This window comes from Leptodactylus fuscus, chromosome 5 (genome assembly GCF_031893055.1).
Source record: "Leptodactylus fuscus isolate aLepFus1 chromosome 5, aLepFus1.hap2, whole genome shotgun sequence".
NCBI classification, from domain to species: Eukaryota; Metazoa; Chordata; class Amphibia; order Anura; family Leptodactylidae; genus Leptodactylus; species Leptodactylus fuscus.
This window is the reverse complement of record NC_134269.1, coordinates 103,917,946-103,932,595: the sequence shown is the minus strand read 5'-3', so window position 1 is coordinate 103,932,595 and position 14,650 is coordinate 103,917,946. Positions and strand designations below refer to the sequence as shown.

The 14,650-nt window shown below is 35.6% G+C and overlaps 1 protein-coding gene across 2 annotated transcripts in view; it reads right to left on the bottom strand.

Moving 5' to 3' along the window:
• Nucleotides 1-14,650, bottom strand: part of PLXNA4 (plexin A4) — a 751,018-nt gene that overhangs the window by 301,662 nt on the left and 434,706 nt on the right. For both annotated transcript variants that reach the window (XM_075273936.1, XM_075273935.1), the window contains exon 8: nucleotides 1,265-1,364. In XM_075273936.1, coding sequence (XP_075130037.1) covers nucleotides 1,265-1,364 — 100 coding nt within the window. The remainder of the gene's footprint in view (nucleotides 1-1,264; nucleotides 1,365-14,650) is intronic.

Genomic DNA, 14,650 nt, shown 5'->3' with positions numbered 1-14,650 from the left:
CAATAGGTTAAGTACATACAGTACCATCAAAATATATTCAATCCCTTTGGACTTTATTATAACACAATTAGAAAAAAAAATACTCAAAACATATTTTTAATAAAAGGTTTAAAGTTCGAACTTGCACAAATGTTCACCCCCCAGCCAGTATTTAGTAGAGGGTTTGACAGCAAAGACAGGTATAATCCTGTATTTATAAATGTCCATCAGCCTTGTACATATGCACAGTAAACGCTGCAATTTATCGAAATGTCTCTGCAAAATTGTGCAAGTTTTGCACAGTTGCAAATGGACCATACAAGCAAAAAACTTTCAAGTTGGCATAGACATTTTTCTTAGGGTTTATCCACATAGGAATTGTGTACATAATGTGGTGTTTATAGCTTATTGAGGTTGAATACTGAACATTCACATGGCTTCCATTTAATATGGATATAGACATATAGTTTTCAGACAGGGTCAATGAGAAACCTTATGTATGCTGTGCTAATTTACAGAGATAATCTTCTCTATATAAGCACTGCTTTTGAATTGGTAATATCATGTATATAGGTCATTCATATGAAGACCTATACTAGATAGCAACAGGCTATTTTCTAATCTATATAAGGTTTATCTGACCAAGTTCATCTGGCTGTTCCTTTTAATAGGGTTATAGGAAGCTAACTATTAGAATAACACTACATATTGTAACATTATCAAAAGAGAATATATTTCATCTAATATATTTCAGTGGTAATAATCCATTGCAAGCTATACCTGTCTACAGTATATTAGATAAGATGCAAACTGCTGGGAACAACCAACATGGCACACAATGCTTTGGCTCATGCTATCAAATCCAGCTGAGAACTTGAATGAAACAGTAGGAAAAACAGTGTCTATGGCATAGGGGTAGGAAGTCAGACAGAACAATTCCTCTAAGGTTTCGTATTGCCATGGAAACCAAACAATACTAGGAAAAGACATAAAATAAAAACAGTTTGAAAAAAATGATACTGAATTATTCATATGCTCCTTGGCCTATGACTACACATTGAATCCAAAGTATTTTATGTTAGTGTCAAGATCAGAATAATATATACTATATAATGAACACATTTACATATTTTTAAGCATGTTACTTACGAGTTATATACTATATACTCCATATACATAATGAACACATTTACATATTTATTAAGCACGTTATTTACGAGTTATACACTATATACTCTATATACATAATTAATACATTTACATATTTATTAAGCAAGTTACTTACGAGTTATGAACACTACAGTTATAGAAAACAAAGTTTGTACTGGCAAATGTCATCCCAGTTTCTTTGGACTTAAGTTGGAGCTGCACAATATGATGGTCACCTAGAAAAGAAACAAAATAGATGAACAGTCAGTAGAACTTAGAGGAAAACATTGTATCACAATATCTAATAGTCACAGAATACACATACTTTATTTTAATTGATGTGACAAAGAATTAAAATAAGTAGCTATTAGTGTTACAATGAAGTTGTAAAAATAATTAAGAAATGCTTCACATATAGATTGTAGACCAGTTATTGCCTTACAGGGGCTTTTAGGAAAATAAGAAAAAATACTGCAGCTGTTCAAAATAAAAATAAAAATAAAGTTTGCAATATCCTTTCCTTTGAGACTGGCCTCCACCAACCTCCATTGATGCATGCCATGTTAGTGCTTACTTCCTGAAATGATGGCATCATCATTTCTTCTATAATGAAGACCTATCATATAAATAAGTTGTCATAAAAAAACAGTGTAGTCCAGAGACAAAACTTATAAAAATTTGGATCAACACATGCACGGATACGGTCTCCCGGGCACAGACGGATTAGCAACTTATACAAGGAAAAATATGTATCAAGCACGTTATAGTATAAAACTTAACTTTTAATTATAAAAATCATTAGTAAAAACTTTGCAGACATGAAACAACGAGCATATTGAAAAAAACAAAAAGCAAAAAAGTCACGGAGACATACCAAAAGGACGAGACCCACTAGACATGACGAAAAAAACACATCGCTGACGCGTTTTAGGGATAAGCCCCTTACTCATAGCCATGGCTATACATATATATATATATATATATATATATATATATATATATATATGTATATATATATACAGTCCTATGAAAAAGTTTGGGCACCCCTATTAATCTTAATCATTTTTAGTTCTAAATATTTTGGTGTTTATAACAGCCATTTCAGTTTGATATATCTAATAACTGATGGACACAGTAATATTTCAGGATTGAAATGAGGTTTATTGTACTAACAGAAAATGTGCAATATGCATTAAACCAAAATTTGACCGGTGCAAAAGTATGGGCACCTCAACAGAAAAGTGACATTAATATTTAGTAGATCCTCCTTTTGCAAAGATAACAGCCTCTAGTCGCTTCCTGTAGCTTTTAATCAGTTCCTGGACCCTGGATAAAGGTATTTTGGACAAACAATTCAAGTTCAGTTAAGTTAGATGGTCGCCGAGCATGGACAGCCCGCTTCAAATCATCCCACAGATGTTCAATGATATTCAGGTCTGGGGACTGGGATGGCCATTCCAGAACATTGTAATTGTTCCTCTGCATGAATGCCTGAGGATTTGGAGCGGTGTTTTGGATCATTGTCTTAAATATCCATCCCCGGCGTAACTTCAACTTCGTCACTGATTCTTGAACATTATTCTCAAGAATCTGCTGATACTGAGTGGAATCCATGCGACTCTCAACTTTAACAAGATTCCCGGTGCCGGCATTGGCCACACAGCCCCAAAGCATGATGGAACCTCCACCAAATTTTACAGTGGGTAGCATGTGTTTTTCTTGGAATGCTGTTTCTTTTTGGACGCCATGCATAACGCCTTTTTTTATAACCAAACAACTCAATTTTTGTTTCCAAAATGAAGCTGCCTTGTCCAAATGTGCTTTTTCATACCTCAGGCAACTCTATTTGTGGCGTACGTGCAGAAACGGCTTCTTTCTCATCACTCTCCCATACAGCTTCTATTTGTGCAAAGTGCGCTGTATAGTTGACCGATGCACAGTGACACCATCTGCAGCAAGATGATTCTGCAGCTCTTTGGAGGTGGTCTGTGGATTGTCCTTGACTGTTCTCACCATTCTTCTTCTCTGCCTTTCTGATATTTTTCTTGGCCTGCCACTTCTGGGCTTAACAAGAACTGTCCCTGTGGTCTTCCATTTCCATACTATGTTCCTCACAGTGGAAACTGACAGGTTAAATCTTGAGACAACTTTTTGTATCCTTCCCCTGAACAACTATGTTGAACAATCTTTGTTTTAAGATCATTTGAGAGTTGTTTTGAGTAGCCCATGATGCCACTCTTCAGAGGAGATTCAAATAGGAGATCAACTTGCAATTGGCCACCTTAAATACCTTTTCTTATGATTGGATACATCTGGCTATGAAGTTCAAAGCTCACTGAGGTTACAAAACCAATTTTGTGCTTCAGTAAGTCAGTAAAAAGTAGTTAGGGGAATTCAAATCAATAAAATGATAAGGGTGCCCATACTTTTGCACCGGTCAAATTTTGGTTTAATGCGTATTGCACATTTTCTGTTAGTACAATAAACCTCATTTCAATCCTGAAATATTACTGTGTCCATCAGTTATTAGATATATCAAACTGAAATGGCTGTTGCAAACACCAAAATATTTAGAACAAAAAATGATTAAGATTAATAGGGGTGCCCAAACTTTTTCATAGGACTATATATATATATATATATATATATATATATATATATATATATATATATATATATATATATATATGTATTTGATATAAATACAGCCTTTGTGAACTCTAGATTGACCCTTAGCTTGCACAATGCCAACTAGTGTTAGTGGTAATGTTTCGCAAAAGAGATAAACAATATTATATTTTTTGCACTAATAATAATATTCAGTTTTATAATAGAAGCCTTCAATGCAGTTTTCTACATACAAATATATTTTTTGCATTAAGTGTTTCCAGAATTCCCTTCCAGTAGGATACTATATCGATGCACCTCCAGCACCCTGCTATGAATGAGGAGTTTCACTATTTTACACATTCAGCATGATCATTAAATCCAACGCAAATTCATTTCAGCTGAATGCTTCATATTTTTAGAATAATTATTGCTTTGGGGAAGAGTCTCAAACTATTTATACATGCAGCAGCTAATTGCTAGATTTTACTAGAAAGCACTTCACATACTGCCAACCTCCTTATTTCATACCAAAGTCATTAGAATTCCAAAATGCTAAATTATTTTTTAACGGTACTACGTCTTGGGATGCTTTAACAGAACAATCACCTGCTGATTTAATTTGACGTCGTTTGCGTCTAGTTTTCTAGCTGTTATACTAACTAGCAGGGTACTCTTTTCTGTGACATCCATATGCCCTAAATATATACTGTAGTTAGGAGAACCATTTTAATAGAAAGTACTATTTGCACTATGTGTTTTAATCTGAGAACACAGCTTACCTAAGCCTACAGATATGTCTTCTCCTAAGGGCGGGTTCACACTAGCGCCTGATCTCCGCTTTGTGGGTTTCCGTCTTCTGCCCAAGATTCTGGCCAGGAAACGGAAACCCAGCAGTCACTATCTGCCCGTGAGTGCCCGTGAGCGTCTTCTGGACTGTGAGGCGAAAGGTGGGGTTTTTTTAACCGGACACAAAGTCATGCATGTCCAACATGCAGTTACTTTGAAAATTGATTTCCGGTTTCCGTCTCCTGTCCAGTTTCTCGGGCAGAAGACGGAAACCTGCAAAGCGGAGATCGGGCGCTGGTGTGAATCCATCCTAACTTATCTCAAATTTGGTTATGGACTCAAAAATCTCATGAAAACAATTTAACACGATATTGCAATATATTGTAAAAACCCTTGAAATTCTCTATAGAAACAATTGTTGATCACACATATACACAAATAACATATAATCTTGTGGCACAATATTGCAAAACAATAACGTGTTGATAAACTAATCATTTGTAACTATATACTATAAAAGGTAACTGGGTCTCCACATAACTAATTTGACCACCATCTAAAACCAAATGGATATGAATTTGGGGTATGTGTCATAAATGCTAGCAATGTACAGTATAAGCTGAACATGTCCATAGAGCATAATTTCCAGGGGCGTAACTTGAGGAGGTGCAGAAGGTGCAGTCGCACTGGGGCCCAGGAGCCTTAGGGGGCCATAAGCACTGGCATCAGTATTGAGATTGCTGCGTCCATCTGGCCCATAAACCAAGGAGACCCTCAGATTACCCTAACCACACTAAGGTTGATTAAAGTCCTTAGCACCTGTAACCATCACGATCAAGAATATGCTGTACGGATGAGGTAGGGGGCCCCGGACAAAAGACTGCACCAGGGCCCACAAGACTTCAGTTATGCTATTGGTAATTTCTTTAACAAAAAGTATACTGAGTGATTTCCCCATTTTTTTAAGGAAGGTTAATAAGGAGTGACCATCTGGCATACAGTTTCAGATGCTGATATGATTTGTTCGGGGTATACAAGTAACACAAGACTTGGGGATGTGAAAAACTAAAGGGTATTTTTGGCTAACTGAAATGTGTTGCAGCCTTAAAGAATGTAGAGTACTCCGGTTACTATAGAGAGCTAGTCGAATCCATGCTTAGTTTATTTGCTTTTTAATTAAGATTATGGAAACAAAGAACAGACTTGCATATGGGATGCACATGGTGAATAAAAGTTTTACTGTTATTATTTTCGGAAATAAACTTACAAAGAAGAATTGGGATAAACATTGCACCATATTCCGTACATGTGGAGATGCTTAGCTGTCCTTTTCTTAAAAAAATAAAAATAAATAAAAATTTAGTTCTGAAGTTGTAAAAATCTTTTTAAAGGCTTAAAAGTACTCAGTAAAAAAAAAAAAAAAGTGAGGTTTCTTTTAAGTATTTCTTTTTATATTGTTTACTCCATCTACTGAAAAGTGATATGTAAAGGCCAATATATGACTGCGCAAGCAATATGTAATGCTTCACAATAAATGTCTACAGACTGGGCAAGTCATGAAGATAATGGTAATGGATGTCTTGTCCTGAGGCAGGCACCCGCACGATGATACCAGATTTACAGATCTGAACTTACGCTTATATATTATTTAAATGGTATTGCCAAGTCAGTGCCCATGTTATGGGGCAGGAGTAATGGCAATTTAGAGTTAAATTGGCAAGTTAAATGAATAAACAGAATACATCTATCAAACACATGGTATGTGCCACGGTTTTGTCTCCAGTTTATTCAGCACACATATTATTCTGGATCCTTTGCTGTGTGAGCAACAGCTCCTCTTACCACAGGGAACTGAAAGTCTGTACTTGCCAACTTTCTGTCATTATCAGACACTGACCCTGTACTTGGTATCTTCCCTGGAGACTTTCCTGGATTCTTTAGAAAGACATCTTAACAAAACACTAAGGGCAGCCAAGTGTGAGACCTCCATATGATGAATAGTTATTCAGACCAAGCACACAGTTTGACTTGCAATGAATTAGCCACTGCACCTAAAATGGATTTCAATGCGAGCAATTAAGAGGAAACTGTAAAAAATAAACAGAGTTTACGTAAAACTACCAACTATTTCCTAAATTATTAGAATGCCAAGGAATCATTCCCAACCATTGCCCGATGTAAATATATCAGCTGAACAAAAGACAAAAGAGCAAACGATGACTTATCATTGTACAACTTATCATTGTTTGTGACCTCTCCATGTAAGCAGGGATAAGCTACAAAAATAATGAAACTTTATGTGAACAATCAAATTAACAATCTTTCCGTCACCTATATGATGATTGCCATATGTAAACCAGTGAACTCTGATCCGCTATCCTCTGCTATCCTTATACTATAACAACATATTTAGAATATAAGTACATGATTTGGCATCATGAATACTACTTCCTGCTCACCATGGAGATCACAATCCAATTTTGCCACCCAGCATACATTGCAGTTAATTTCGTACAAAGCCCATCAATTTGTTTTTGGAGTTTAGAAGGAAGCTGGAGTACCTGGTGGAAACCACGCAAACACAGGAAGAGCATAAAAATCCATACAGATATGGCCCATAGTGAGATTTGACCCTAGGACTCTGGTTAACATGTCCCCTCCTCTTGTGATCACTAGTTATGATGTATAATTGTGTTAGCCGATAAAGAAATAAAAAATAAAATAGGTGAAGTTTTCTTTAATGCCTTTCAGAACTACACCAACTACAGCCAATGGTGTTCCCAGGACCTTCACATTCTCTTAAAGGGCTATTCCTATCTCAAGGATCCTATCTATACTGTTAGCTTATGTAAATTCAAGAGTTTTCCTAATTACATTGATTTAGCAGTACTGCTGTGTTTGCCTTTTATGTTATACAGCGTTTCTATTGGTACACGGCCTGTATCTGAGAAGCAGGATGGATGGTGTGAGTCAGTGCTCTTTGGGAGGTCTGTTATCTACAGCTTTGCCTTCAGGACAGTTAGTTCAACTAATTGTCTTATCTCTCAAAGACAGAACTGAGGTTGGTCTCAGTAGAAGCCTGGTGAGTGTTCTATACAAACCTGTGTAATGTAATATACATTTACTGTGCATATTATTTGATCTGCAATTATATTAGATTTCTATAGTCTATATATACATATAGCAGTACTTAATAGTGCCCTGTTCATCAAACAGCCAAAGCCACCTCCTAGCAGCTTGCTGAATACAGAAAGTGAGAAGAGGAGACAGCAGGCAAAACTGCTGAGAGAGAAAAAGATGGGAAATCCCCTTTAACCGATACTTTACAGTATGCTACATATATTGATTAATTCTAAGCCCGCAATTGTTAACAACTGTTTACTCCAATCTACCTACTTTTATACTCCTTTAAACCTTTAGAGATTTACTGTTGTAAACTGATGAATACTTAATCCTAAATTATGATAGGACCACAGGGAGACTCCAAACTCCTTTTAGAGTACAGTTGTATAAAAACAGAGCTAAGCTCCATCAGGTTGAAAAAACTACTGAACCAAAGTCTATGTTGGATGGAACCAAAAACTGATGGATTGCCAACCCCATTGTCTACCTATAATGTTTGTACTAAGATTCTGTTCATTCACTACAGCACATTCCAGCAGACATGTCGCAGGCTTTTTTACATTATGCACGTAGACAGTTTGAATGTCAGCTATTGTAGTTATTACTTTTCAAAAATGGATCAATTTAGTGTATGTTTTAATAAATCCCTACTGCCACAGTTGACTGCCACATCTCAATACCATAGAAGACACTATTATTTTTGTACAATACCTCCTATGAGACAGGGGACATGCATTTATATTACCCCAGGACATGAAGATTTCAATAGTTCATATTATTTGATCTGCAATTATATTAGATTTCTATAGTCTATATATACATATAGCAGTACTTAATAGTGCCCTGTTCATCAAACAGCCAAAGCCACCTCCTAGCAGCTTGCTGAATACAGAAAGTGAGAAGAGGAGACAGCAGGCAAAACTGCTGAGAGAGAAAAAGATGGGAAATCCCCTTTAACCGATACTTTACAGTATGCTACATATCTTGATTAATTCTAAGCCCGCAATTGTTAACAACTGTTTACTCCAATCTACCTACTTTTATACTCCTTTAAACCTTTAGAGATTTACTGTTGTAAACTGATGAATACTTAATCCTAAATTATGATAGGACCACAGGGAGACCCCAAACTCCTTTTAGAGTACAGTTGTATAAAAACAGAGCTAAGCTCCATCAGGTTGAAAAAACTACTGAACCAAAGTCTATGTTGGATGGAACCAAAAACTGATGGATTGCCAACCCCATTGTCTACCTATAATGTTTGTACTAAGATTCTGTTCATTCACTACAGCACATTCCAGCAGACATGTCGCAGGCTTTTTTACATTATGCACGTAGACAGTTTGAATGTCAGCTATTGTAGTTATTACTTTTCAAAAATGGATCAATTTAGTGTATGTTTTAATAAATCCCTACTGCCACAGTTGACTGCCACATCTCAATACCATAGAAGACACTATTATTTTTGTACAATACCTCCTATGAGACAGGGGACATGCATTTATATTACCCCAGGACATGAAGATTTCAATAGTTCTGTTTTTATGTATGATTTATTGAGAAGTGTAAATGTTTCCCTATGTTGTCGATGCCTAATTCTGATTCTTTAAGGATTCGATGCACATAGTCACTGCTGCAGGGAACCTTTAGAGTTAATTAATGACAATAATTCTATAAAGCGACACATGATTAAATGCAAGCTTCTGACCCGCCTGACCCCAAACCTCAATTATTTTCTTTCTCTTCCAAATGATTCATTAATCAATCATTTCAAATTGACCTTGACAATTAATCTATCTAGAAGAAGTTTACTGTGTAAATTTACCTGTCAAAGTATTATGCTGCTGCCCATCTGCCACTTGTTGTTTTGACAACCCTGCTAAGAGGTTCGCTTTTAATGGCTTAGATGATTGACTACAAATATAATGTGACACAAAAGTGCAGGCCGAGATTGAAGATGGACTCTGTTATATTTGGAGGTGTAGAGACAATGAGGAAGGAAGAAGGGGAATATATTAACAACTTTACAACACTTTTTTGGTTTGAAAAAGTTTCATATTTTGGAACAGGCTGTGTTTGCACTAAAGTTTTAAGCTTTTTCTCTTTGCAACACTTTTCTGTAAAAAAGATCCGTTTCAAAGACAGAAAACTGCAATTTTCTACATCTACATCACATTTAAGTTTAGTTTTCTGTTTTTAGGAAACACTGAAGATGCATAAGTTTTTTAATAAATTTTGCCCAAATTAACTCAACAGACTTATGTTTAAAGGGAAACTATCATGGCTATTATGGTGGTCCTTAGGAACCAGTGGTTTAATGTCCCAAATAAACCTTTATGGGATTTATACTTACATGGCTCCAGTGCATTTTGGCGCCCCTGCGCAGTTCTGCCGTGAAGCCAAACTAGTATACTTTAATTTCAATGCAGGTAACAGACATGAGGCATAAACTCAATGAAGTCAAAGTGTAATTCTCCAGCTTCAGTGAAGGGTTAGGCAGGCAGTACCAGAGATGAGTTAATTGACATAGCCATGGATAGAATTATGATAGGGATATTTGGGACACTAAGCCCCTGTCCTACAAGGACCACTGGATGGTTTAGTCCTCCCAATAGCACTGACAAGGTATGAAATGCCAGTCGTAATGAATGTGTCCTACATTCTATTAATGAAAACTACCTAGGTTTTTCACATATGGAAGACTTTTGGCGGATTTATGAAACCTGTCTTAAAGAAATAGCCTTAGTTCACTAGAACAACCAATCACAGCACAATTTTCATTTTTGAAAAGCACTATGAAAGATCAAACCTGTGCTGTGATTGGCTAATATGGGCAACTAAGAGTTTTTCTTTAGGACAATTTTCATAAATTTGCAAACAGTCTTCAACATGTGAAAGGCCTACGTAGCTTTATGGTATCAAGATGATCTGCATGGTGGAGAACTACTGTACTGTAAGTGATGAACCAATGACTTGTACATTCCAATACACATAGGTATTACTGATATTTTTACTAATATACAGTGTATTGTATGATGGTTATCCTGGACAATGGAAGTAATGTGCCAACAGACTCCTTGGTAAATATGAAAATGTATTATCATTGTGTGTTATGTTCTGGTAAAAATTTATACTGTTACTAAATTATCATAACATTGTTTTGCCTATGTCCACTGTTGCTGTATTTAATGATACAGTAGATATAAGGTTGGAATTAAATTATAGTCTAATAATTATCTTTGTATTAATAATAATTTGCCATACCCTGTCTTCCTTGTGATAATATGATAGGTTTTTCTTTATACGCAGCTGCAAAGCTAAGGTGGCCAAGCTGCAATGACAGAGCTGAACCAATGATGAGAAGAGAGGTATATCTAGACTTACTATAGTCACAGTAGCGTAGCTATAGTCATAGATTACAGCTGGGCCACAAGTGAACTGTGCAAGAAAGGAAGCCAAACACCAAGTGTTAAAGGAAATATACAGTAAGGAATAAAGAACCGGACTAACAATGTATACTAATGTGTGGCTCAAGTATTCCTTCAGTCCGATCCTTACTGTACTTGTCAGAACACAGATACAGAGTAGACTATCGCAGACAGATATTTGGAGAAAGAACAAAAATAACATTCCTTTATTTGAGACAAGATTTCAAAGGATGAACTCCCTTCCTCAGGTCTACAGCACTAAGTACAAATTCTTTACAGATGTCAAAATGAATAAAGTAACAATAGATAACTTTCATCCTTGAGCAAAAACTCTAGCCACATTGTAAGATGTGTTTCTATAGAAAACATATACATAATTCTGCAAAGCTATTGTTAACCCTGAAGTAAATATACATGGACAGAAATACTATGTATGTAAAATTCCAATATTGTAGACGTGTTTGTAGACTATAGGATGTGTATGATATGTAATTGGAGTCATCATACTTTATAGAATCATGATATGTCCCCTATTTATCACAAGCAAAACGAAATATTGTGATCGCTCCAATCAGTCATTAATGTCTAATGAGATTCTAACAGTCCTAATGGTATTGGTCACTCATCACAGATTGTTCCTAATGTTTAACAAACACTATTTATTAAGTATTTGAGTATATTGGAGTTTTTGTAATAATGGGGCTGAAGTACCACTTCATGAATGAGCCTGGAGGATTGTACATACTAAGGAGCTGGTTCAATGCCATGAGTCTAATTGTTGTAATAAAATGCGTATTTAAATCTCCTTAATACTTAATTCATTCATACTTGTCTAATAAAATTATTAGGGAATGCTAGATTTCACATTAAGGAATATATTTATATTAAGAAGAAAAGAACAGTCTGCTCTCAAAATGCTTAATCCTGTCTCCTGATACTTACTAATAAATTTACAGAAGCTATGCCATGTACTTGGGTTCACGTGTGGCACCTTAGATGGCTTATATGGACTTGACGGACCTAAGATAATGAGAAGCTAGTTATGTGTTAGTTAAAAGGTACTAATGCTGAACTGTAAAGCATATCTCCAGCGAAAACTTCACCGTGCTATAAAATCCTCATGGATCTCAGTATGAGGGTCACTGAGTATCACTTCTCTGCTAAGGTGTTTGACTTTCCGACCACTTCTTCTTAATTCACTTACAAGAAGTTATCCTTAGGTTTCATATACAGATACAGTTTTACTGCAGCCCTGTCACCAGTCATTGGGGCATATTTATCAATGCTGTGTGGTCTTATACTATGAGACACTAAAAGTGACAAGCTTCAACGTGAGAAATATTTTATGTAAAAAAAGTAAACACTAAACTTGCATATTGTAGGGAACATTTATTATTATTATTATTATTATTATTATTATTATTATTATTATTATTTTAGGGAATATTTAGCACACGCATCAAAAACCTTACAATTTTTGGCACAAAATATTTATGACACACAAAGCAAATTGGCATGAATTCATCCATTCACCCTTTGAAACTTGTTACAAGCAAATCTGTGCCATATTCGTTCATTTCATAAATGTGTCCTACAGTTAGACATATTAAAAACCACAACCATTCTGGTACACATTTTTCATAAGTGTCGAGTCAATTGCGTTTTCTGTTTTTTCTTTTTTTTTTTTTTTTTTTTTTTAAATGTAGATTGTGAGCCCCATATAGAGCTCACAATGTACATTTTTCCCTATCAGTATGTCTTTTTGGAATATGGGATGGAAATCCATGCAAATACAGGGAGAACATACAAACTCCTTGCAGATGGGTTTTTGCCCTTGGTGGGATTTGAACACCAGGACTCCAGTGCTGCAAGGCTGCAGTGCTAACCACTGAGCCACCGTGTGGCCCCTGCGTTTTCTGTTTTTTCTGGCGCACACTGTTCATAAATATGCCGCAAAGGCCAGGCACCATAAATTTTAAATGTAGACAGAAAAGTATTGATAAATATTTGCCACTATTTCTACAAAGACTTCTAACTTACAGGCCCATTCTCTGCCCCTACAGATCCCTTTTGAGTTTAGTTTTTCATACTGCTGTGATCATTGTGGAGTCTACTGTAATCATAGGGATAAAGTGTATTATAACGTATTCATATCTATCTATCTATCTATCTATCTATCTATCTATCTATCCGTCTATCTATCTACCTATCTATCTGCTCCTATGTCAGCAGGAAAGAAGCAAAGGTCTTCAGTAATTCAAGTCTCCCCTTAATCCGCCCCATATTAAAATAAAATAAAAAATCTCTTAATAAAAATTATTGCAACAAAATAAATGACTACTAAATGAATAGAACAGAGCACTGGGTTCACCAGTTTACACACTGATGTGCAGTGCCTAAGTGGGTGTAAGCGGATTACTGCTTAAGGAAGTTATTATGTTATTTAGATGTGTTAATGACTTTATTCTCAATACATATGATGTGATAAGACTGGAAATACAAATGGCAGGTTTGATCACAAGTAATAATTAAATCCTCACTCATACGCTGAAAAGCAAACAAAAATTCATGTGTGTGATATATGGGCAGATGACACATTAACACAAGGCAACTAATGTGATAAAGGATATTAAACGTCTGAATGGTGCATGTCCTTTACTATGTAAATCAGCTCCGCTGAAAATCCAGATGTTAACTACTCCAATTAATGCATTGTTTAATACCGAGAATATACTAAGGGGTATATTTTTCATAAAGGCATATTTATGCCGCTTTCCTGACCTGGCTTATTTTTTACTTAGTGTGTTTTCTTTCAAGAAATTTGTCTCAAAATGTCTAATTTTGGTTCATCAATTTGTCACAATTCTCTATCTGGAGGTCATCACAGTTCACAATACATTTCAGTAATTTTTAAACCAAGTTAGAAGAAGCACATGCTTGTGCAAAAATTGTGCAACTTTTTTAAAGACTACATATGGTAAATTAGGAGAACACCTATGCACCATCTAAACCACACCCAGATGACCACTCTTATAAATTAGGTGAACTCAAAAAATAATGTGCAAAATATGGATAAAAATAAAAGAATTCTGGGGTAAAAACAATAATAAATTGGCTCCATTAATGTATTGTGGATTTGATTGTATATCTGCTGAGTACATTTAATATGTATATACTAAAAATTCACAGTAATCCATTTGATATTTATCTCAGCCTAGCTCTATTCAAAGATGGAGCCCAGGGGGGAGATAATAAAGGATTTACTTTGTAAACTTTGATTCTAACCTCGATTAAGCGTGAATGCACCTTCAAGGCCCAAGAACCTTTCAAGCCATTTTCTGTTCTCTGTTTTCTCTCACAGCGTGAAACCAACATATTTGCTTCCTTTACTGTTATTGACTGAAACTGACCTTTTCCTTGTTCTTAATATTTTATATCATCTTTGCTGTTCTACTTTTGTTATAAGTCAATTGCATAGGAACACTTCCAGGTACTAGTTGTAGAGGAAAACCACCTAAAATCAATGTCGCCGGAGAATTTAAAAAAAAGACTAAAAATGGATACCTTGATAATTC